Genomic DNA, 23262 nt, shown 5'->3' with positions numbered 1-23262 from the left:
AGCACAACAGATCGAATCACCAGACCGTTGTATAAACTCGCAGCCACGGTTCGTGGGGCAGTGCCAGAGTGCTTCTGCTGTCATACGAAATCGCACCCGAGTCAGTAAGTCGAGTTGTAGATCCAGTATATATCGCTCTTAGACAGATTGGTTGCAGGCCCTCAACTGGCCTCCTACTAGCCAACACACGGCCACCACTGGCACCGAGACAGGAACAGCTTTCATTAAAAAAACCAACAAACCTCCAAACTGCCCACCAATGAGATGGTTTGGAGTTAGTAAAACGCACGCTTAAGGACGTTAGACCCGGTGATGTCCTTGAAGTAACCGATTTGTAACAGTCCGTTATGTCACTGTGGTGCCAACAGCTGAGCTGCTTTTCAAATTGCTGCTGCAATTGCAGTACTCTGCGCTAGAATCATACGCCATACACACGATGGTTTTCCCTCTCGCTAGTGCCGTGTGTTCGTCCGGAGCCCGGTATGCTTGCGACTGCAGATTCTCGTGATCACCGCTGCCAGCGATCATATACAGTGACTAGATTCCTGCCTTGTCTTCCTGCAAAATCTTAGGAGGAACATTAAGCTTCTCGTTGTCCTGTTATACGCCCTTGTTCTAACTAATTGAGGTGCCGATAATGACGTCTTTGTCGCCTTAAAAGCATTCTTGACTAACGTCAACTCACCACGTTCAATCTCAAAAGTAACTAACGCTGTTGACCATTACAACTTGTATTTGAAGCAAGCCTGATTTGGACTCTCACAGCGGCGCGACAAGCGCCACTCTTCTGTGACTGACGCGAAATCTGAATAGACATCATCTTTCAGATGCAGAAACACGCCTAACAACTTCCTTATGTCATGCCGGCCGATGTGGCTGAGCGGTTCTAGGCCCTTCAGTCTGGAACCGAGAGACCGCTACGGTTCCAGGTTCTAATCCTGCCTCGGGCATGGATGTGTGTGATGTCCTTAGGTTAGTTAGGCTTAAGTAGTTCTAAGTTCGAGAGACTCAACCCGAAGAGGACTGTAAGGTAACACAGCCGAAGTACTCTCGATTCTTACTGATTCTAATTTCGATAAATCAAATGTCCTGATAAATCTTGCAGTTTGACAAGATCTTGGAGGAAACCTCTATAAATCTGAGAAATGACATGTTTTTTTGGTACACTCTGGAAGTCGACGCTATTTTCATGACAGACCACCGCGTAAACACTCTATAGCACGATTCAAAAGTAACTGTGCACACTTCGTGGGTGTAACCTACGGATTAAAATAAGACTAAAATGTTACATAGCCGGTCACTGTAGCCGAGCGGTTCTAGGCGCTTCAGTCCGGTACCGCGCTGCTGCTACGGTCGCAGGTTCGAATCCTGCCTCGGGCATGGATGTGTGTGATGTCCTTAGGTTAGTTAGGTTTAAGTAGTTCTACGTTCTCGGGGACTGATGACCTCAGATGTTAAGTCCCATAGTGCTTACAGCCATTTGAACCATTTGAACCTTATGTCATTAACCCCTTCTTGGTGAAGCAATTTTTTTTCCGCCAGTGTGTTATAATTTTGGCACATTAGAAGTCGTCTTACATTAGCAGAAGAATGTGTCGGTGCTCCAAATCATGGTTGTACTACAATCTTCAGCCATGGGTAAGAACGAAATCAGAGCTCAGTTGAACCTTGGTTTAGTCAGAAAGTTTACATTGCACATGCAAACGTTTGCACTATGGTACAGCGGAAGCTCGTACCCAGACATTTGCACAGGCCGTTCACGAACCCATTTTACCTGGGACTTTTTCCTTGTATTACGGTATAATTTCACTCGTGTCGGATTTCGCTATTAGTTATGATGCACCCTACGTAAGAATTCGTCAGCTGTTGCAGCTACAGTAATTAAAAATACTGTCTGTTGTCTAACATTTCCGGCGCCAGTGCGCTCTACTCGACAGCGTTGCAGTTGCAGAACTCGGCCGGCCGCTCGGACGCCCTCGTTAACATACTCGTCTCGGCGGAGCTCATGTCGAAACAAATTGAAGACGAGAACACGTATTCCCACGAGCGCAGTCCGAGTCGTTTGTAGCGAGCGATCGCGTCCGCTGTTTACCACGTCGGCGGACAGATCTTCGTCACTGATCAATCTAATGAGGCGGGGGACTCGCCTCTCACCGCACAATGGGGCAGCGGCCGTGGCGTACGCTGCTGCTCCCAGCATTTACATACCGGGCCGATCGCGCGTGCGCGCAGATCTACCTGTCGCATCGCCAGTTCTTTGACCACCGCCATTCTTTTGTCACTGTGCCTGATAGACTGTGACCAATTATGTCTTTAAAGTTGCAGCTTCACAAATGAACGCAACTGGCAACTCGGATGCGCGCCTCAGATCCCAGAACATTTAGTGACGTATTTTTCTTTTTCATGTGTGTCCGAGCTGCATCTGCGAAGGGTCGACTTGGCTATTAAACGACGTGGCACGGTTAATTCAAGTGGCGTGAGTCTGCACTTCCTATTGTCACCCGTAAACTGCTTTCAAGAAATCTTCCGCGCATGAAGCGAGCTGTGTTTCACAATAATGGTTTTTCCTGTATCAGGATTGCATTGCGTGATGGCGGAGTACAATATACAACGAACAACGAGTGTATGTGTGTGATCATATCTCTCTGTAACATAATGCTGTTCCTGCGGTTGTCTCAATTACGGCAGTCTTGTGCGCCACACGTGTAGTGTACACGTGTTAACGCTCAACACAGACATTGAGAATATTATGAGGTGTGCACAGTGATTTGTTTACAATATGTGTGCTGTTTGCAATTCAACAACACATATATCGACCTGGAAAACTATATGGTTCAAATGGCTCTGAGCACTATGGGACTTAACTTCTGAGGTCATCAGTCCCCTAGAACTTAGAACTAGTTAAATCTAACTAACCCAAGGACATCACACACATCCATGACCGAGGCAGGATTCGAACCCACGATCGTAGCGGTCGCGTGGTTCCAGACTGTAGCGCCTAGAACAGCGTGGCCACCCCAGCCGGCAAACTATATGGACCACAACAAAACAAATCATCAACTACTGGATCTTACATAAGTGAATACGAATGTTTCAAATTACATCTAAATAAATGCATGCACTTTAGCGTGTTTTTAGTAATGAAACAATTGATAAAGTAGCACTAAATCTTCAAATATTCTTTTGCAGTGCAGGAGCAGACAAATGCTACTGATCAAGAGATTCGTGTAACTGAAAATATTAACCACCTGAAGATGGGCATGTTAGCCCGAAACCTGTTATGGCACTGAAATAAAACATTTTAAAAATATTTGTGACTGGTTGTGTCCTTCACGAGCGATCATTAACGGTCCCATGTTTCACAAGATTAAGCATGGATAAAATGACAATAAATGAATGGTTGCGATATAGACTTCACTGAATAAGGGAATAACGAAGGTTATTTATGTCTATCAACGAATACTTACAACAGTAAAAAAAAAAAAACCAAAAAAACGCATCATTAAAATGAAGAGACTATTGCCACGAAATCGAAACTGCGTACAGCCGATCCAAAATATTGTAAACGTACTGTTGTTCGTATTTGAACCACTAGGAAGCTGCAGCGTCTGTGAAATGTGACTTGCCGCTACCAACCCATGTGACAACTTTCCCCGGTCCCCATAACGTCTGTATGGCTTTTACTACTCTGAAAACTGCTCTTCTACTGCCACGAAGAGATCTGGGCCAAGAAATGTTCAAGCACCACTCATAAGAACCTGTTGGCGTTTCCTCCATCGGAACAGTTCGTCACGACATTTTACGACTGTGTATCTATTACGGACTCGGTTGATGCACGAACACAGATACGGATACGGATAACGCGGAGAGCTCTTGCGGGCAAGCGTAGTGTGCCTCACAGTGAGTGAGCAACAACAGAGCATATAAGGGAAACGGGGACCCTGAGGACGCGGCGCGAGGCCGAACCGGCGGCGGCGATGGCATCGGCGATGCCACGCGCCATCCCGGTAATTTGCACGGTCGTTCCGGCGGGCCGCGCGTCGCCCACAAACGTTACAAATTGAGACGTCCCACTTAGGCGTCCCGGATGTGCGCCGCTCCTAGCCGTCTCCTTCCCCAATTTCCTTCGTGTCCGAAGATACGTGAAACTGATTGTTTTTTAATGAAAAGACGAGCATTGGTAGATTACTGGATAATCCATAAAATTTCGAACATGCAGCGGTGCGAATTCTTTCCTTTCTACCAACATTTGCCGGTCGATGTGGCCGAGCGGTTCTAGGCGCTTCAGTCCAGAACCGCGCTGGCCGGACGGGGTGGCCGAGCGGTTCTAGGCGCTACAGTCTGGAACCGCGCGACTGCTGATCACAGGTTCGAATCCTGCCTCGGGCATGGATGTGTGTGATGTCCTTAGGTTAGTTAGGTTTAAGTAGTTCTAAGTTCTAGGGGACTGATGACCTCAGAAGTTAAGTCCCATAGTGCTCAGAGCTGTTTGAACCATATTTTTGAACCGCGCTGCTGCAACGGTCGCAGGTTCGAATCCTGCCTCGGGCATGGATGTGTGTGATGCCCTTAGGTTAGTTAGGTTTAAGTAGTTCTAAGTTTTAGGGAACTGATGACCTCAGATGTTAAGTGGTGTTATACATTACGCCGTGAAGAGGTGAAAATATTTTCTGGACGTCTACATAGAAAAGCAATTACTATTTTATGGGATAGTCATAAGTTCTAGAAAGCAGTGCCACACAGCGAATCCCGTGAAACTTGGTCACCCTAATATTTCATAAACGATTAGAAACATCAGAACAAGGGTGCGAGCAAGTGACAACTGAAAGACTATTACAGTTTGATGGTGCTCTCTCCCTGACATCTCCGTCGCATTTGCTTTAGCGAATGATGTGATGGGCCATGACTTGAGATGGGTATTTCCTCTAGTTGTATCCACCTCCCAAGTTAGAAGAAATCTGAAGTGATAGCGACGTTGTAATTGGCCACGCAGTGGAATAGATCCTGTCAAAGTATTTTTTTGAAAGGAAGACAATAAACCATCTGCAAAGCATATAAGTTCCTGGAGCATCGAGCGAAGAAAGAATGTTCAGTTTTCATGGCCCTCGGGTAACTTGCACTTGAATTGGTTCTGTAACATTTCTACCCCAATTGTAATCAATCGTTTAAAGCCATTTTTTCCACTTGAGGTAAAAGCTCATTTTTTTACAGTGTTTGCATTTGGTAGAGGAACCCTTGAAGAAACACAGTTTCATCGGTTTTCGGTGAAGTTTTACTAACGCCAGTGAGTTAATTTTACTGTCTTAATAACATATGCTAATATTAGTGCAGGTGATTGTCATGTGCAGTACAGCTGATATTTTGGTACAGATTGTTCGAGTCCTGGTCCGGCATTCAGATTTAATCTGCGGTGAAGTACACTATAACATCAGCATACACACGGTTGCAAGGTGAAAATCATTATGCAGTGCTAGTGTAGTTCCAGTAGACACAATCTGTTTTCTGGCTATCGCTGGCAGCAAACAGCATGCAGCGAATATAGGTCGGTGTCATCCGACTATGGCGGATTTTCTCTTCTGTCGGCAACATAACTGCGAAGAGAATTCTAACAGTGGAGGAAGTGTGCCATTTCCACAAGCTTTTCATTCTAAACATTGACTAACGTTGCATTATTCCACATCTATAGACTGATAGACGTAATTGTATTAAAAATATAGAAAAATTACATCTAATTCATTGTCTCAAAAGGTAAGAAAGCAGTAAATCTCACCGTCCAGGCGATAGCGACGCGGACTTGTTTGTTCAGCCCTTTTCGCGGGCCCTGCTGTTATCGCGTCGGACTTTTCTGGGCTTTTTGTACATCCGACGCCGCTATTTTCCCATCGAATCTTTTTATATTACTCTGCAATGTCGATGTTTGCATTTTACGTGTTCTCATGTCTCGCAGACGATGGAAACGGGCCTGTTTGATGGCATCGTAGAATATACCGGTACACCAGGTACCATGCTACAAACTTTTGCTAACAATTTACTGTAATATTATGATATTTACTTCTAAGCAGAAAGAAAAACTCTTCAAGCAAATAGAATGGATCTACCGATCGTGTTTGTAGCCATAAAACTCGGAAAGGCGGAAATCAGAGCTTTCCAGAGGGGCAAAGTTATGCTCCTAAAATAACATGCCACAGAAACAATTTGCGTGTTGAGTACTATTCGTAACCTATTGCCGCGTATAATGAAAGCAAAAAGCTATTACTAAGTAAGTAACCCTCCACTGATATTCGACTATATAACGATACAATAGGCGGCGTTGAGAGAGGTGATCAGTAAGTTTCTTATTATGAGACCACGCGGAAACAGCAAAAGATATATTACAATAAAGTATTTCGGCATCTTATTGCCTGTCCCCATTCGCTGAATTTATCATATTCCAAAACAGTTCTAACAACACGAAGAAAATATTTTTGGAATTTATATTGGAAGTAATTGAAGTGATTATCGAGAAATACGTAGATGAATTACCTTGAGGTGTATAAGCAGACTGAAGTACAAGTCTCAAAGAGAGGCACTTCATATCCAATATGCCTGCGAATCCGATAAAAAAAGGTACCTCGTAGAAGACGTGTTGTGTGCGGTTACAGAAGAAACGCTAGTGGGGAAAAAAATACGAGCACCTGCTGCGAATATTGCAACACGGGCTAGTTTACGGAGCCTTACTTCAAGCTTTACCACACTCAGAAATTTTTTTAAAAAGTTTCTCCTTTTGTTACAACATTGAACATGATTTACGCATTTTCTGATTGATGCAAGTTAAATGTCAATTAAAACTCACTTCTAAATTCAGTTCATGATTTACTCGTTAAATTGTTTAATAATGTCTCCTGTCATACAATGAAGGCTTTCACGACCGGATGCTTCAGCTGCCGAGAATTCTCCCGGGTTGTACGGCCGTGGTCCATGGAACTCTTCTATCCTTGACGTTTCGACCAAAGCTCCGCTGGGCATCTTTAACTGAAATGAAGCTATGAAACTCAGCGATATATGAACAGTGGCGCTACAGAATCGATGAGAAGATATCGTCATTGACGTACTATGATGGATAGTTATATTTTATCCTTGACAAGGATTATCTCTGCTATCACGTGAAATCCAGACCACGCCCACTTTCCACGGTATTTGGGATGTTCTTCGACGACCGACTCTTCAGTTGGCAAGACTCAGAACAACCAGGAGCACCTCCGAAGATGTCCAATGCAGCTTTGGACAATGTAGCCTTGGACGAAACGTCAGGGACAGAAGAGTTCCATGGACCACGGCCATACAACTCGGAAGAATTCTCGGCAACTATCCCCTGCGATTTTTGACAGAAAAATCGGAAAATCGCACACGGAAGGAGGATTAATCATACATGCAGATGGTCATGAGTCACAAGTTTACATCCTGAACCATTTGTTAGTTATTATGAGTGTTTATATTACGTGAGACCACGTGTATAACGCAGTATCTCATATGTATAAAAGTACTCTTGTAAATGATATGTTTTCTTGTAAACAACATATGTAAATATATTTGTGTATCTCGAGAATTAGTATGAATTGTTTAGAAAAGAAGGAGAAGTGCGACATGTAATGAAGCATAATTTAAATTTCTTCTTTCGTAAAGAAAATGCGTGTATTATTATAGGAAAATAATGTGCAGCAACCAATTACTTATGATGTAGCTAATATTCTTTGATTCCAAAAAGGAAGCTAAAGGCTGTGTACAGTGAAATAAATTTCAGAGAATGGCTTGCCATGTAACTAATGTACTGTGTCTGACGTTTAACCCCGCTTGCGCCTCTGACAAGTGTCCTGCCTGCGCTGTTGCAGATGAACCAGCAGTGCAAGGTGTGCGGCGAGCCCGCCGCGGGCTTCCACTTCGGCGCCTTCACCTGCGAGGGCTGCAAGGTGAGCTCCACTAGCAAGCTGCACTGCAGTCGCAGCGACGCACTCTGGGTTTGGACATAGATAAGGGAACACTGACCACGGAAAGGAGTTCATTAGTCATCTCAGCCTCCTGTTTTCAGGAGCTCCCTCCGGTCTGTACTGAATTCAAATTGACTACACTTGAACACAACAGGAAATTCCTGGGTGCAATACTTGTTCCCGTTTCTTAGTCAGGAGCAGTCTTGATGCTACAAAATGACCTCATGGCAAACCTTGTATATTATCTATGTAGTGTCTAGGAATCCTGCGAACTCGGTTCTCTAGACAATCAATCAAACAACTCGGATTAATGAGTTTTATTACAATAAGATAACTACAATGCTTAACTATGGCAATTACAGAGATGTGTTGCAAGTGAGGGGCGACATACGAAATAATCATATGAAGATGGTATCTGTTCATGCGGACATGTGCTGGATACACACTCCTTGCCCGAACTCGGTAAGATTGTCTGCCGCTAGTAATGACTGTAATGGGCATGGACACTACCAATGTAGTGTGTGGACATTAATTTGGATATGTAGGTCTCACGGGGAGCGTGCAAGGGATAAATTCCTGCAGGCGCAGTATCCTCTGTGCCCTCGGTGGCTCGGATGGACAGAGCGTCTGCCATGTAAGCAGGAGATCCCGGGTTGGAGTCCCGGTCGGGGCACACATTTTCAACTGTCCCCGTTGATGTATATCAACGTCTGTCGACAGCTTAGGGTTTTGATTTAATTATCATTTCATACGAAATAATCAGTCTTTGGAGTGACTGCTGATCTCTAACTGACAAAAGTATTTCTTGAACGGCTAACTTCGACGCTGCTATCCAAGTTGCTAATCTTTTAAGTTGCTATTGAACTGAGCCGTCAACAGTCGGTCGCGGTGCTTATGTCCTCTTGACATAGCGGCCGCTGCTGTCGCGTTGTCGTCCTGGAAGGAGGTCCGGTCAGCTTTCTATTGCCTGGCTTCTCACAGCCATCTCTTCTCTTTCGTTCCCGACTGGCGTGCCGGCGCTTGTCTTTAGGCTGTAACAGTGTAAGCCTAACTGTGTAGGAGAGCAACATACAGTTATTTATTACTAAGATGTCGAACATTTGTCCCTACTAAGAAGACAATAATTCTTCAACATTTTGTTACTGCGTCATTAGGAGAGTAAATTTCAAATGTTCACAAATGTGTGTGAATTCCAAAGGGACAAAACTGCTGAGGTCATCGGTCCCTAAACTTACACACTACTTAAACTAACTTATGCTAAAAAAACACACACAAACCCGTGCCCGAGGGAGGAAGCGAACCTCCGGCGGGAGGGGTAAATAAATTTCGTCCCAGTCTGCCACTTCTTGGTTAAAAAAAAAAAAAAATACCATTCTCAACAAGCAGTGATATGCAAACATCGGACGATCTGTGACTCTTCATGGAAACTATGCCACTGACTTTTCTTACGATGTACCGAAAGGAATACCTGCAAAGTATCAACGCTAGGTGCAGAGACCCTCAAGATTAACAAATATAACGCATTGCACGTAAATAGGCAGAAAGATCCACTATTATACGACTACACGATATCAGAACAATCACTGGAAGTAATGATATTAAGGAGTATGCATACGGAGCGATTTAAAATGGAACGACTACATAAAACTAACTGGAGGAAAGGCAAATATCAAACTGAGATTCATTGGCTGAATCATTACGCACAAAGAAGGTAGCTGACAAAACTAGTTCAACCGATAGTTTAGTATTGCTCATCAGTCTCCGATTTTACCAGATAAAAGTGACAGAGAAAGTGCTGAATTTCCCGAAAAAAGGCAGCATGTTTTGTCAAAGATTTATTTACTAAGTGCGAAGGTGTCGTGGAGATGCTCATACAGCTTCATTGGCAGACGCTACAAAAGATGCGTTGTGCGTCGGGGCGTGTTTTAGTGTCAGAATTTTGAAACATACATTTATAGAACAGTCGACAAATATATTGCTGCCTTCCATGTATACCTAGCGAAAAGCCCATGAAAGTACTAGGTCTCCGACTATGTTTCCATAATTTTTTTCTCAACACTCGAGGCTTTATTGTGAAAATGGCTCTAAGCACTATGGGACTTAACATCTGAGGTCTTCTGTCCCCTAGACCTTAGAACTACTTAAACCTAACTGATCTAAGGACACCACATACATCAATGCCCGAGGCAGGATTCAAACCTGCGACCGTAGTGGTCACGCGGTACCGGACTGAAGCGCCCAGAACCGCTCGTCCACCGCGGCCGGCCTCCAATTTTGCACCAGTTCATATGACCGGAAGTGCCGATAAGCACGTCCATGTGCTCTTGATCGAGAAACGTGGTAGTCAGAGGGAGCAAAGTCTGGAGAATACGGCAGGTGGGACAGAACATTTCAGCGTTTCCAAGTATGCTTTGATGGGTTTTTCGATATGGAGTCGAGCGTTGTCATGTTAAAAATCATCTTTTCACATCTGTCGCTGTATTGTGACTTTTTGTCGTTCAGTGCTCGGCTAAGATGTATCAACTGCTTTCCACAACTTTCTATTCTGATTGTTTCCGTCGGTTTCAGTAGCTTCGGAAACCTCTCCTCCACCGCCAAGCCGGTATTCTACGCCAAGGTCATCGTTCTTGAAGCGCTGAAAGCATTCTAAGCACATTATTTTACTAATATGTTCCTCACCACAGGACTTACACAGCATTTAATGAGCCTCAGCCGCAGATTTCTTTATTTGTTAAAGCAGAAAATTGAACTTCGTGGAAATGACGAGAAGTGAGCTCGCAAGTTGACATATTCAATCGAGATCGACTTTATGATGCTATCACATGTTGTTGTGGTCTTCAGTCCAGAGACTGGTTTGATGCAGCTCTCCACGCTACTCTGTCCTGTGCAAACTTCTTCATCTCTCAGTAGCTACTGCAACCTACTTCCTTCTGAATCTATTTAGCGTATTCATCTCTTGGTCTCCCTCTACGATTTCTACCCTCCAATACCAAATTGGTGATCCTTTGATGCCTCAGAGATGCACTACCAACCGATCCCTTCTTCTAGTCAAGTTGTGCCACAAATTTCTCTTCTCTCCAATTATATTCAATACGTCCTCATTAGTTATGTGATCTACCCGTCTAATCTTCAGCATTCTTGTGTAGCACCACGCATATCGCATATGGGTCAATATCTTAATGGAGCTATGTTGACAAATGCCGAGTACACCACCAATTGCCGCTACTGCCATCCATTGCAGAATTTCGGAAGCAAAGTGGTAGACCTAATAAAATAAGATATATTCGAGCTCATTCAGAGGCTTACCAATAATGGTTAAAGTCATAAACCATTCGCGAATGGAACAGGAAAAGGAGGGTTGGTGGAGTGACAATAGTACATAAACCACTCTCCGTCACACACCGCTTCCAGAGCGTGGTAGTAGATGCATATTATTGCACAACATGTACCACTGTAACAGAAACAAAATTTCATGGCGACTGCTGGTATATTCGGCTTGCTCTCGTGGTTGCTTAATTGTGACCTCGGCGGATACGGTACCTGCTGCCGGCGGGAAGGGGTCCTGAGCCAACACGGCGGTCACGGAGTTCCACCGTCGCAGTCCCGGGTAGAGACAGACATAGGCGCAGGCGCTCGCGCATGCGCAGACGCAGCGAGGTGAAGGCCGGCACGGCGCCCCCGCCCGCCGAGCGTGCAGAATCGCGCCGGCCCGTGATTGATTGCCGCTCCGATAGGGGCGATGACGCTTACCGCCGACCGGCGGCCTCTCTTTCGTGATTATCTTTTGATTCGAGTCATCGATGCTGAGTTATAGTCGCGCGAGGCGGAGCATTCCTGGCGGCGTTTCATACAATGTCATAATGCGGCCGGCGCGCCAGTCTTCTATAGAGCAGCGTGGGAGGGAAACAACTTATCCGGAACAATGGGATAATGACTAGAGGGAACAAGTGCTATGAGATCACCGTCAATGTTCTACTTATTAAAACTGCATAACAGACGTTATTTTGTAAGTGCCTGTGCTTTTTATTTCATTGTTACCCTAAAATAATTAAGATCTGACGCGATGTCGTGGATTTGAACTCTACATTACCTCAGAAAACAAACTTGTCCAACAAAAGTTAAGTATAACGATCATCTTGTCAGCTGTTACTCAACACGATGCATCCCGAGGCCATTATGAGAATATAATGACATTATGTTTATCATCCAGATATCCGAGAGCGTTAATGCGCCTATTTCCGGGATACGGGAGACGTGCCAGCCCAGAATAGAAATCGCCTAGCGCATTGACAAAGGGAGCCATGTGTCGACAAGCATGGAGCAGTTTCTAGGTATTTTTCCACATCCACTTAGTAAATATTGAGGTGGTTTCCATGTTCCACTTCAGATACACGATACACAAACACGTTGTAACAGATGTTACATTTGCTCGAAGAAATACATTAGACGTAGACAGAAGGAGTCATATGGATTCCTCCCCGGGACGGGAGGAGACGAGCTGAGCTGGCAATATCTTTAAAATGACATCATAATAATACTTTCGTGTGGTATCCCAGAGCTCTTATATATTTGAAAAATGTCATGTTACTGCCTTGAGCTTTAATCAATAAAAAACTGTCCGAGGGAGTGTAGTCATTCATTTTGAAACTGTAAATCGGTGTTACAGAGGAAAAAGTTCATGCCACACAGCGGCGACTGTAGAGCTCATATTGACGGCGTAATTTATATTACAATATGATAACAGTGTATTATTCCTGGTTTTATCATCTGACGATAACGATTTTATACTTCGACTAACATGATGTTATGAATACTCTAATGAACCTGATGCTGGTCAGATGACTGAAACTGGTGGTATAAGTAAAGCCTCAAAGAGCACATAAATTAATTTACTAGCAGCTCACCGCGGTAACATGACATTTTTCACCGCAATAATAGCCTTTGTACGAGTGTGGTTTGCTCTCCACGCAACAGGAAAAGTACCATTCCAGTCCGGACAGGCAGTGGCTGGACAAAGGGCAACGGACAAGAAGGTTCTTATTTTTTTATCATGTACATTGCAGACAAAAAGAAAATTAAATTCATGTTAACTACCTTTGAAAATCCATTAATCATTCATGCTGGTAACAGGCATTCCAAATTATTATTTGTTTACTCATGTTACCTTATAAAATAAAAGAAACTGACACTCACTTAAACACTAGCAACTGTCCCATTTTCTCGTTTCTTACCGTTTCGGCCATTAATTTAGTTATTACGCTGCGAAATAGGAGACCGTCACCTTAGAGTTTACACATATCTGACCCTTGCAGCATTTTCTGCTTTGAAGAGAACCTGTCATAATCAAGAAATTTTAATTAGATTCCATCGTCCCTGAGAACCATTGCAGTACATCGAGGGCTGTCTCACCACCTTTCCTGTTTCGAAACCGAAGAACGTGGAAAGTTCTACCTTTTACGTGAAGTTCGTCCTTCAGCATTCAGTCTCGACACTTGAACTGCCTGCCACCAGCACCGCCTGAAACGTATCCCTCGTTAATCGTCAAATGCTGCAGTGTATTCCATACCCGAATTAAGTCGGGTGATGCTGAGGGAATTAGATTAGGAAATGAGACACTTAAAGTAGTAAAGGAGTTTTGCTATTTGGGGAGCAAAATAACTGATGATGGTCGAAGTAGAGAGGATATAAAATGTAGACTGGCAATGGCAAGGAAAGCGTTTCTGATGAAGAGAAATTTGTTAACATCGAGGATAGATTTAAGTGTCAGGAAGTCATTTCTGAAAGTATTTGTATGGAGTGTAGCCATGTATGGAAGTGAAACATGGACGATAAATAGTTTGGACAAGAAGAGAATAGAAGCTTTCGAAATGTGGTGCTACAGAAGAATGCTGAAGATTAGATGGGTAGATCACATAACTAATGAGGAAGTATTGAATAGGATTGGGGAGAAGAGAAGTTTGTGGCACAACTTGACCAGAAGAAGGGATCGGTTGGTAGGACATGTTCTGAGGCATCAAGGGATCACCAATTTAGTAATGGAGGGCAGCGTGGAGGGTAAAAATCGTAGAGGGAGACCAAGAGATGAAAACACTAAGCAGATTCAGAAGGATGTCGGTTGCAGTAGGTACTGGGAGATGAAGAGGCTTGCACAGGATAGAGTAGCATGGAGAGCTGCATCAAACCAGTCTCAGGACTGAAGACCACAACAACAAGAACAATGGGAGTTTTTATCCCATGACTGCAGGTGTCTCCCAATAAATGCTCAAACCAAATTTTTAAAAAGCCCCCGAAGATAGTAGCACTTTGCAGTGACTCTTTATTAAAACGAAAGGCACATGTCCAATGGAATCGTCTGCATATAGCTGATGAATCTAACTAACTCTAAGGCTTAAATTTTGAATGGTTTGGAGCTCGCAAAATCGCGGATCCGAAGAATGAGGAAGACGTGGTCCAGTGACCGCTGGCCCGGGACTGGTATTCCGAACTGTGTTTCTGAAGTCTGTGATAAGCTATTCGAAATCAACCGTGTTATTTCTTGTACTACGGAAAACTGACAGTAAGCGAATGCACGGGCGCTAATTTTTGGTTCAGTCCTTTCCGGTTTTACATGTGTTTCCGACTGCCGAGGGGCACAATCTCGGTAAGCACAGACTTTAAATCTGGTTGTGGATCCAATAGCTAGCTGCAGATGGCGTTCAGCAATCGGGACGGACTTATCAAGTTTTGACTGAAGCGATGGGACATTTCAGCTGTGGAAGTGAGGAGCGACTTAGTGATCTCTGTAAGTCCATCTTTGTACAAGACGGTTGAAGGACTTCGGCTGTTCAGTATAAAACATAAAATTAAAAACACCTTCAACAGTCTGTACTTTGAAGATAATTTATTAGTGGGACCAATTTCGGCTTTTCATAAGGCCATCTTGAGGCTCTCTGACCAACGTATAGGAGTAATCCAACCTCATGTGCAGTCGATATTGCGGCCAGCATTACGAAACTGGTATCTCTAGACTTATGGATTCAACAACGCGAGCCCCTCGTTAAACGCTTCAAGACTCTGTGCAGTTGATGAACGAAAGGATCGCGTTGTTGAAACCAGTAGTCTATGGATACCGATACTTCATGCTGGCCGCTATATCGAATGCACATGAGGCTGGATCCTCCTACACGCTGATCAGTGAACCTGACGGCGTAGTGAAACGCAAAAACTGGTCCTATAAATACGTTACATCCAAGATCTATAGGGCTGAAGGTGTTTTTAATTTTACGTTTTAACCTAGTGATTTGTCCTCCAGAGCGAAGACTATTAGTTTAAATTTCGGTGTAGAGATAAACATGAAAAAGACGAAAGATTTGGATAAAATTCTGCATACAATTTGCTTAAAGGATCTGGAGGTAGAAAATTATTGTGTACATCTAACATCTCTGATCAATAATACAGAAAAATTTTATAAAGAAATAAAACGACGTATCGTCCTTGCCAGAGCCGCAAAGGTTGATCTCAATAAGATCTGGCAGAACCGGGCAATATGCAGAACAACGAAGAGGTGCTTGGTGTAATCATTCGTGTTCGCTGTGTGCTTGAGAGCCGAACTGATGACTTCGAGAAGCGGTGTAGGAGAAAGATGTTAGGCCTTTTGTGGATAGGGAGAAGAGCCATTGCTTGCATATTGAATTTTATTGTCCCGTGTCATTTAAATTTACGTGGAGTTCCTTGGTCTCGTTTTGAAAAGGGGTTCATTCAGAAAAGATCACGTTGCAAGATAAAATCGAAGACAGAAGACTTTGAGGAAGAGCAGTCAAAGAAGTTTTCCGGCGTATTAGTTCACATTTTATTAAGAAGAATTGAAGATCCGTGTAGAAGATGGCTGGTGGTGTTCGTGTGTGACTCTTGGCCTATTGACTATATTTTTGCTTTTGTCTTTGTGGCAATGGAAGAAGTTGCTAAGAGCCATGTGGAGGCCCTCTTTGAGCTGTCAGTAGTTCACAAGTGCTTCGGAGTATTTATTTGCTGACTTTGGAGTAATGAGAAGTTTACACCTGTCTGTCGGGTGAAAGAGAGGCTGACGACACTGCTTTAGACAAATGCTGAGACTGCAGAAACGTAGACATTTAATCTGAGTCTGCTGATAAACGTTTCCGAGTAAAATTAAATTGCTAATGGATTGTAGATTGGCTGCGGCGTTGATTGCGACTTCGCGCGATACCACGGTAGTTTCGATTACGGACGAAAGAAACGCTTCAGCAGTGTTCATTTCCTTGAGGACTAGCGTGTGAAGGTCCCACTATAACTGTGAAGCCGCGGTGTCTGCAGCGGTGGCTAATGACACTCCCTTTCGAATGAGCTCGATATATAAAAAAAAATGGTTCAAATGGCTCTAAGCACTATGGGACTCAACTGCTGTGCTCATAAGTCCCCTAGAACTTAGAACTACTTAAACCTAACTAACCTAAGGACATCACACACATCCATGCCCGAGGCAGGATTCGAACCTGCGACCGTAGCGGTCGTGCGGTTTCAGACTGTAGCGCCTTTAACCGCTCGGCCACTCCGGCCGGCGAGCTCGATATATCCCGGAACATCGCAGAGCTCGATACAATCACGTCACATGTGAGCCACGCTCCGCGAGTGCAAGCAAAAAAAAAAAAAAAAAAAAAAAAAAAAACATGGCAACATCAACAAGCTATAGTTCTGATTGAAATCTGACAGTTTCGTGAAACACAGGTGGAAATGATAATAAATCCAACCACACTATTACTCCTGTTGCATTTGAACCAGTTTGCAATAAGAGTCCTCGTGCAGTGGATACTGTATGTACACTACTGGCCATTAAAATTGCTTCACCGCGAAGATGACGTACTACAGACGCGAAATTTAAGCGACAGGAAGAACATGCTGTGATATGCAAATAATTAGCTTTTCAGAGCATTCACACAAGGTTGGCGCCGGTGGCCACACCTACAACGTGCTGACATGAGGAAAGTTTCCAACCGATTTCTCATACACAAACAGCAGTTGACCGGAGTTGCCTGGTGAAACGTTGTTGTGATGCCTCGTTTAAGGAAGAGAAATGCGTACTATCACGCTTCAGACTTTGATAACGGTCGGATTGTAGCCTATCGCGATTGCGGTTTATCGTATCGCGACATTGCTCCTCGCGTTGGTCGAGATCCAATGACTGTTAGTAGAATACGGAATCGGTGGGTTCAAGAGGGTAATACGGAACGCCGTGCTGGATCCCAACAGTCTCATATCACTAGCAGTCGAGATGACAGGCATCTTATCCGCATGGCTGTAACGGATCGTGCAGCCACGTCTCGATCCCTGAGGCAACAGATGGGGACGTTTGCAACACAACAACCATCTGCACGAACAGTTGGACGACGTTTACAGCAGCATGGACTATCAGTTCGGAGACCATGGCTGCGGTTACCCTTGATGCTGCGTCATAATAGGAGCGCCTGCGATGGTGTACTCAACGACGAACCTGGGTGCAAGAATGGCAAAATGTCATTTTTTCGGATGAATCCAGTTTCTGTTTACAGCATCATGATGGTCGCATCCGTGTCTGGTGACATCGCGGTGAATGCACATTGGAAGCGTGTATTCGTCATCGCCATACTGGCGTATCACCCGGCGTTATGGTATAGGGTGCGATTGGTTACACGTCTCGGTCACCTCTTGTTTGCATTGACGGCACTTTGAACAGTGGACGTTACATTTCAGATGTGTTACGACCCGTGGCTCTACCCTTCATTCGATCCCTGCGAAACCCTATATTTCAGCAGAATAATGCACAACCGCATGTTGCAGGTCCTGTACGGGCCTTTCTGGATACAGAAAATGTTCGACTGCTGCACTGGCCGCACATTCTCCAGATCTCTCACCAATTGAAAACGTCTGGTCAATGGTGTCCGAGCAACTGGCTCGTCACATACGCCAGTCACTACTCTGAACTGTGGTATCGTGTTGAAGGTGCATGGGCAGCTGTACCTGTACACGCCATCCAAGCTCTGTTTCACTCAATGTCCAGGCGTATCAAGGCCGTTATTACGGCCAGAGGTGGTTGTTCTGGGTACTGATTTCTCAGGATCTATGCACCCAAATTGCGTGAAAATGTAATCACATGTCAGTGCTAGTATAATATATTTGTCCAATGAAAACCCATTTATCATCTGCATTTCTTCTTTGGTGTGGCAGTTGTAATGGCCAGTTTCGTAAATATTTATGGAGATTTTTTACGTATAGCTAACTAACGTCACAACACTTCTATCTGTTCAGCAACACATAAATGCACATAAACAACATCTTAATCGTTGGCTGGGACAAAGTAGTCAACGAAGGATGATGTCTCAGAAATAAAGTAATATAGTTGGAGTCTCCCGGTTCCGACCAAAGTTTTCGGGCTGTTTCCCTTGGTCGTAAGGTGTATATCGGAACGGGTTAGGCCATTACCATTTATTGCCAACTAGGATCACCCATCTACCACAGCCGGCCGCGGTGGTCTCGCGGTTCTAGGCGCTCAGTTCGGAACCGCGAGCCTGCTACGGTCGCAGGTTCGAATCCTGCCTCGGGCATGGATGTGTGCGATGTCCTTAGGTTAGTTAGGTTTAAGTAGTTTTAAGTTCTAGGGGACTGATGACCACAGCTGTTAAGTCCCATAGTGCTCAGAGCCATTTGAACCATTTTTGAATCTACCGCACAATCAGCTTAATTAGTAAGTTTCTGAATTAGACCAGGAGTCCTTAATGGGCCGGATCTCTAACTGCCCGCTCCACTTCTAGGAGTGTAGTATGAAAAGAGTACAAAAAAAAAATCTAACAGTCAAAGGCGGAAGTATTATCTTCAGAAATATTTCTCGACTCTGAAGTGGATACAGTGTTTTCTTTGGTTGTTAGTGATTATAATATTTTACCAAGAGAGCTGCATATGAGTATTTGGATCTCAGTTCACATATCAGAATAACGTGTAAAAAAGTTATCAGTTTTTCAGAAATGGTTCAAATGGCTCTGAGCACTATGGGACTTAACTGCTGAGGTCATCAGTCCCTTAGAACTTAGAACTACTTGAACCTAACTAACCTAAGTTCATCACACACATCCATGCCCGAGGCAGGATTCGAACCTGCGACCGTAGCGGTCGCGCGGTTGCCAACTGTAGCGCCTAAAGCCGCTCGGCCACCCCGGCCGGTTACCAGTTTCTAATCGGCTCTAAATACCGTGGTAACATTCAGATGAAGCAAGGAAGAAAATTAGTTGGGAACTGAATGTCTAATAAATAAAAATTAATCGTATTAAGTGGATTGAAATCGCGGTAATAACCGAATGGTAAGACAAGACCTGTTTGGAGATAGTACGAACAGACGTCACTAGATTGGAGGGCGGGCTGAAGGTCTCGAATTAGACTAAATCATGATCGTGATCATTTATTTGTTTAGTAGTGGCAATGGCCACATACGAGTTGCACTGTATAAGATAATGCAGTACGTGGTTCACGGCTAGTTTTACGGTTAAAATGCCTATATTCACAACGCTGTGGAGTGGCGTTAGTACCATCAGAAGTGGCTAGATCGCTCAGTGAGCGAGAGTTCTGGCAAAACCCGAGCTGTGTCGCTAGCTAGTCGCGAACAGTTCGAGCACAGTGCCAGGAAGACGGATCGCCGGTGGCAGCTGGCGCTGCTCGTCCCGGCCTTCGGGTCACGCGGTAGCGCACGAGACAAAGCGGGGCGGCAGGGCGTGTGCGGCGGCGCTGCGCGCGCAACTGGAGCGCGTCGCGCGGCTGCGCACTGGAGCCCGGTTCCGACCGCTTGCCTCACCGGAAGGACGGCCGGCGCGGCGCGGCGCGGCGCGCTCGCGTGTCCACAGCGGCGCGGCTGCCGTCGCCGGTGGCTGGCTGGCAGCGTGCCGGTCTCACCAGTACCAATTGTGTCAGTCTGCGCTGTAATAAATCTACACACGCCTTTCACATTGCAAGTTCTCACATCGAGAAAACTCGTTCAGCTCACTTCCCGCATTGTAATAGATCTCATTTTCTATCCTATTGCACCACACTAATAAGATAATTTTTTGCGTAAATCACTCGTTTAAATTGCCATTACGCGTCTCGATGGTTTACACCACCATTTTCAGACGGAGAACTGTTTATATAAGTAACTGGTTCTGGTGAAGAGTACTGGCGTCTTTTCACGGTAGCAGACCATGATCGTTGTAGGTTACATTGCGTCGTATGCTAATGGTAAAAATTATTTATTTAGAAAAGACACTTTCGTGGCTCCACTGTACATTATGTTCACATTGTCACTTCAGATATCTTCTACATGTGAAACGTCCCCTTTGGGAAATTTTAAATGACTGTGCTGGTAAACCTCTACATTACTTGATTTTCAAACAGCTGAGCAAAACTGAACGTACTCAGACATTTCTCTCTTCATTTATCCTAAGCAACACTAAACTGACACACAATATTTCTAGCGCAACGCAATCTGACTTTCAATAATCCCTACAAAAGAATGCCGGCCGTGGTAACCGAGCGGTTCTAAGCGCTCAGTCCAGAACAGCGCGACTGCTACTGTTGCAGATTCGAATCCAGCCTCGGGCATGGATGTGTGTGATGTCATTAGGTTAGTTAGGTTTAAGTAGTTCTAAGTTCTAGGGGACTGATGACCACAGATGTTAAGTCCCATAGTGCTCAGAGCCATTTGAGCCATTTTTACAAAAGAATGGTCCTGACTAACAATAACCTATACCTTTCATGAATCACTTACCTCACAAAAATCTTCGTTACTCGAACTACTGCAATACAGCGAGCTCCAATACTGCCGGATAAATAAAAGATTCTAACTACTGAAGGCACTAGCTACTGAGAGGCAGATTTTGATAGAGGACAAACAATATATTTACCTTCATAATGTTCAAAAGTCATCATATATGTATCAGTTCATGATATCCAGTATTACAAATTTACTCTTTCTGATGGACACACGTCGAGATCGTCTTCTCTTAAAACTCTGCCATCTCTCCCCACATTCGCCACTGCCGGCGGCCCACCTCCAACAGCGCCACGCTATGCGCTGTTCACATGCAACTGCCCAACGCTACAATAGCAAATATTCCAACAATGCAAACCAGCCACAGACTGCACACAGCACTGTCAGTGATTTTCATACAGAGCGCTACTTGGCGTTACCAACATAAAAACCCAAACAGCCTACTAACACATGTTACAGATATGCTTGCTTACACTGGATACAAAGATCAATGATGAAATGATTTCTACACAAATATGTTTTCCTTTTCTTAAAAAATATGCACGTATTACAAAGAATATGGACATATGCACAATGCAGTCACTATATCAGGTAATTATATATACATGAATACGTTTTTCTTACATTTTCTTAAAAATAAGATTGGGCTGCAGTGCTGGATACAAAAATAAAAGATAAATGATTATGTACAATAATATACACTGGAACTCCGAAGAAACTGGTATAGGCATGCGTATTCATATACAAAGATGTGTAAATAGGCAGAATACGGCGCTGCGGTTGGCAACGCCTATATAAGACAAGTGACTGGGGCAGTTTTTAGACAGGTTACTGCTGCTACGATGGCAGGTTATCAGGATTTAAGTGAGATTGAACCTGGTGTTATAGCTGGCGCAACAGCAATGGGGCACGGCATCTCCGAGGTAGCGATGAAGTGAAGGTTTTTCCGTACGACCATTTCACGAGTGTACCTTGAATAGCAAGAAACCCGTAAAACATCAAATCTCCGTCATCGCTGCGGCCGGAAAAAGATCCTCCAAGGAAGGGACCAACAACGGCTGCAGAGAATCGTTCATGGTGACAGAACTGCAACCCTTCCTCAAATTCTTGCAGACTTCAATGCTGCGCCTCAACAAGTGTCAGCGTGCAAACACTTCAAAGAAACATTATTGATATGGGTTTTCGGAGCCGAAGGCTCACTCGTGTACCCTTGATGACTGCACGACACAAAGCTTTACGCCTCGTCCGGTCACGTCAACATTGAGATTGGACTGTTGATGACGGGAAACATGTTGCCTGGTCGGACGAGTCTCGTTTAAAATCGTACCGAGCGGATGGACTATACAGGTATGGAAAGAAGCTCATTAATCAATAAATGGTTCAAATGGCTCTGAGCACTATGGGACTTAACATCTGTGGTCATCAGTCCCCTAGAACTTAGAACTACTTAAACCTAACTAACCTAATGACATCACACACATCCATGCCCGAGACAGGATTCGAACCTGCGACCGTAGCAGTCGCGCGGTTCCGGACTGCGCGCCTAGAACCGCTAGACCACCGAGGCCGGCTCATGAATCAATAGACCCTGCGTGTCACAGAGGGCTGTTCAAGCTGGTGGAGGCTCTGTAATGGAGTGGGGCGTGTGCAGTTGAAGTAATATGCGATCCATGATACGTCTAGATACTACTCTGACAGGTGACACGTACGTAAGCACCCTTTCTGATCACTTACTTTCATTCACGTCCATCGTGCCTTCCGATGGACTTGGGCAACTCTAGCAGCAGAATGAGACGCCCCATACGTCCAGAATTGCTACAGTGTGCTCCAGGAACACCCTCCTGAGTTTAAATACTTCCGATGGCCACCACACTTCCCAGACTTGAACATTACTGAGCATACCTGGGATGCCTTGCAACGTGCTGTTCAGAAGAGATCTCCACGCCCCTCGTACTCCTACGGATTTATGGACAGCCCTGCAGGATTCACGGTGTCCGTTCCCTCCAGCACTACTTCAGACATTAGTCCAGTCCATGCCTCGTCGTGCTGTGGCACTTCTTCGTGCTCTCGCGGGCCCTACACGATATTAGGCAGGTGTACCAGTTTCTTTCGCTCTTCAGTGTATTTTGTACATAACAATGTAACATGTTATTTTTGTTGCCATTATACATAAATATATGTATGTACATTAAAATTAATGTTTAATTTTTGTGTCCAATGCTGCAGTCCATTCATATATTTTTAAAGAAATACAAGAAAAACATATTTATATATGTATAACTGCGTAATATAGTAACTGAATTGTGCATATGTCAATATTTTGATTTTACTTCTCGTTATTTTGTGCTTTATCTCGCATTTATCTACATTTAAAGAGAGCTAAGTCGAAATTTTCTCCATCTCCATTTCCATATGAGCATCGTCAATCGACGATACTTCCCTGTGGACAAGAGCATCTGACGTGAACAGTCTTATACTGCTGCTGATCCGATCTTTTAAATCAGTTCAGTTTATTTACGATATTAGAGATGCGAT

The 23262-nt window shown here is 44.3% G+C and overlaps 1 protein-coding gene across 1 annotated transcript in view; it reads left to right on the top strand.

Annotated features, from left to right (window-relative positions):
• Positions 1-23262, top strand: part of LOC124606168 (knirps-related protein-like) — a 152979-nt gene that overhangs the window by 75883 nt on the left and 53834 nt on the right. Inside the window, exon 2 of the mRNA XM_047138135.1 lies at positions 7869-7946. Coding sequence (XP_046994091.1) covers positions 7869-7946 — 78 coding nt within the window. The remainder of the gene's footprint in view (positions 1-7868; positions 7947-23262) is intronic.

Source organism: Schistocerca americana, chromosome 3 (genome assembly GCF_021461395.2).
Source record: "Schistocerca americana isolate TAMUIC-IGC-003095 chromosome 3, iqSchAmer2.1, whole genome shotgun sequence".
Taxonomy (NCBI): domain Eukaryota; kingdom Metazoa; phylum Arthropoda; class Insecta; order Orthoptera; family Acrididae; genus Schistocerca; species Schistocerca americana.
The sequence above is the reverse complement of the archived record's forward strand: the minus strand, read 5'-3'. Positions and strand labels throughout refer to the sequence as shown.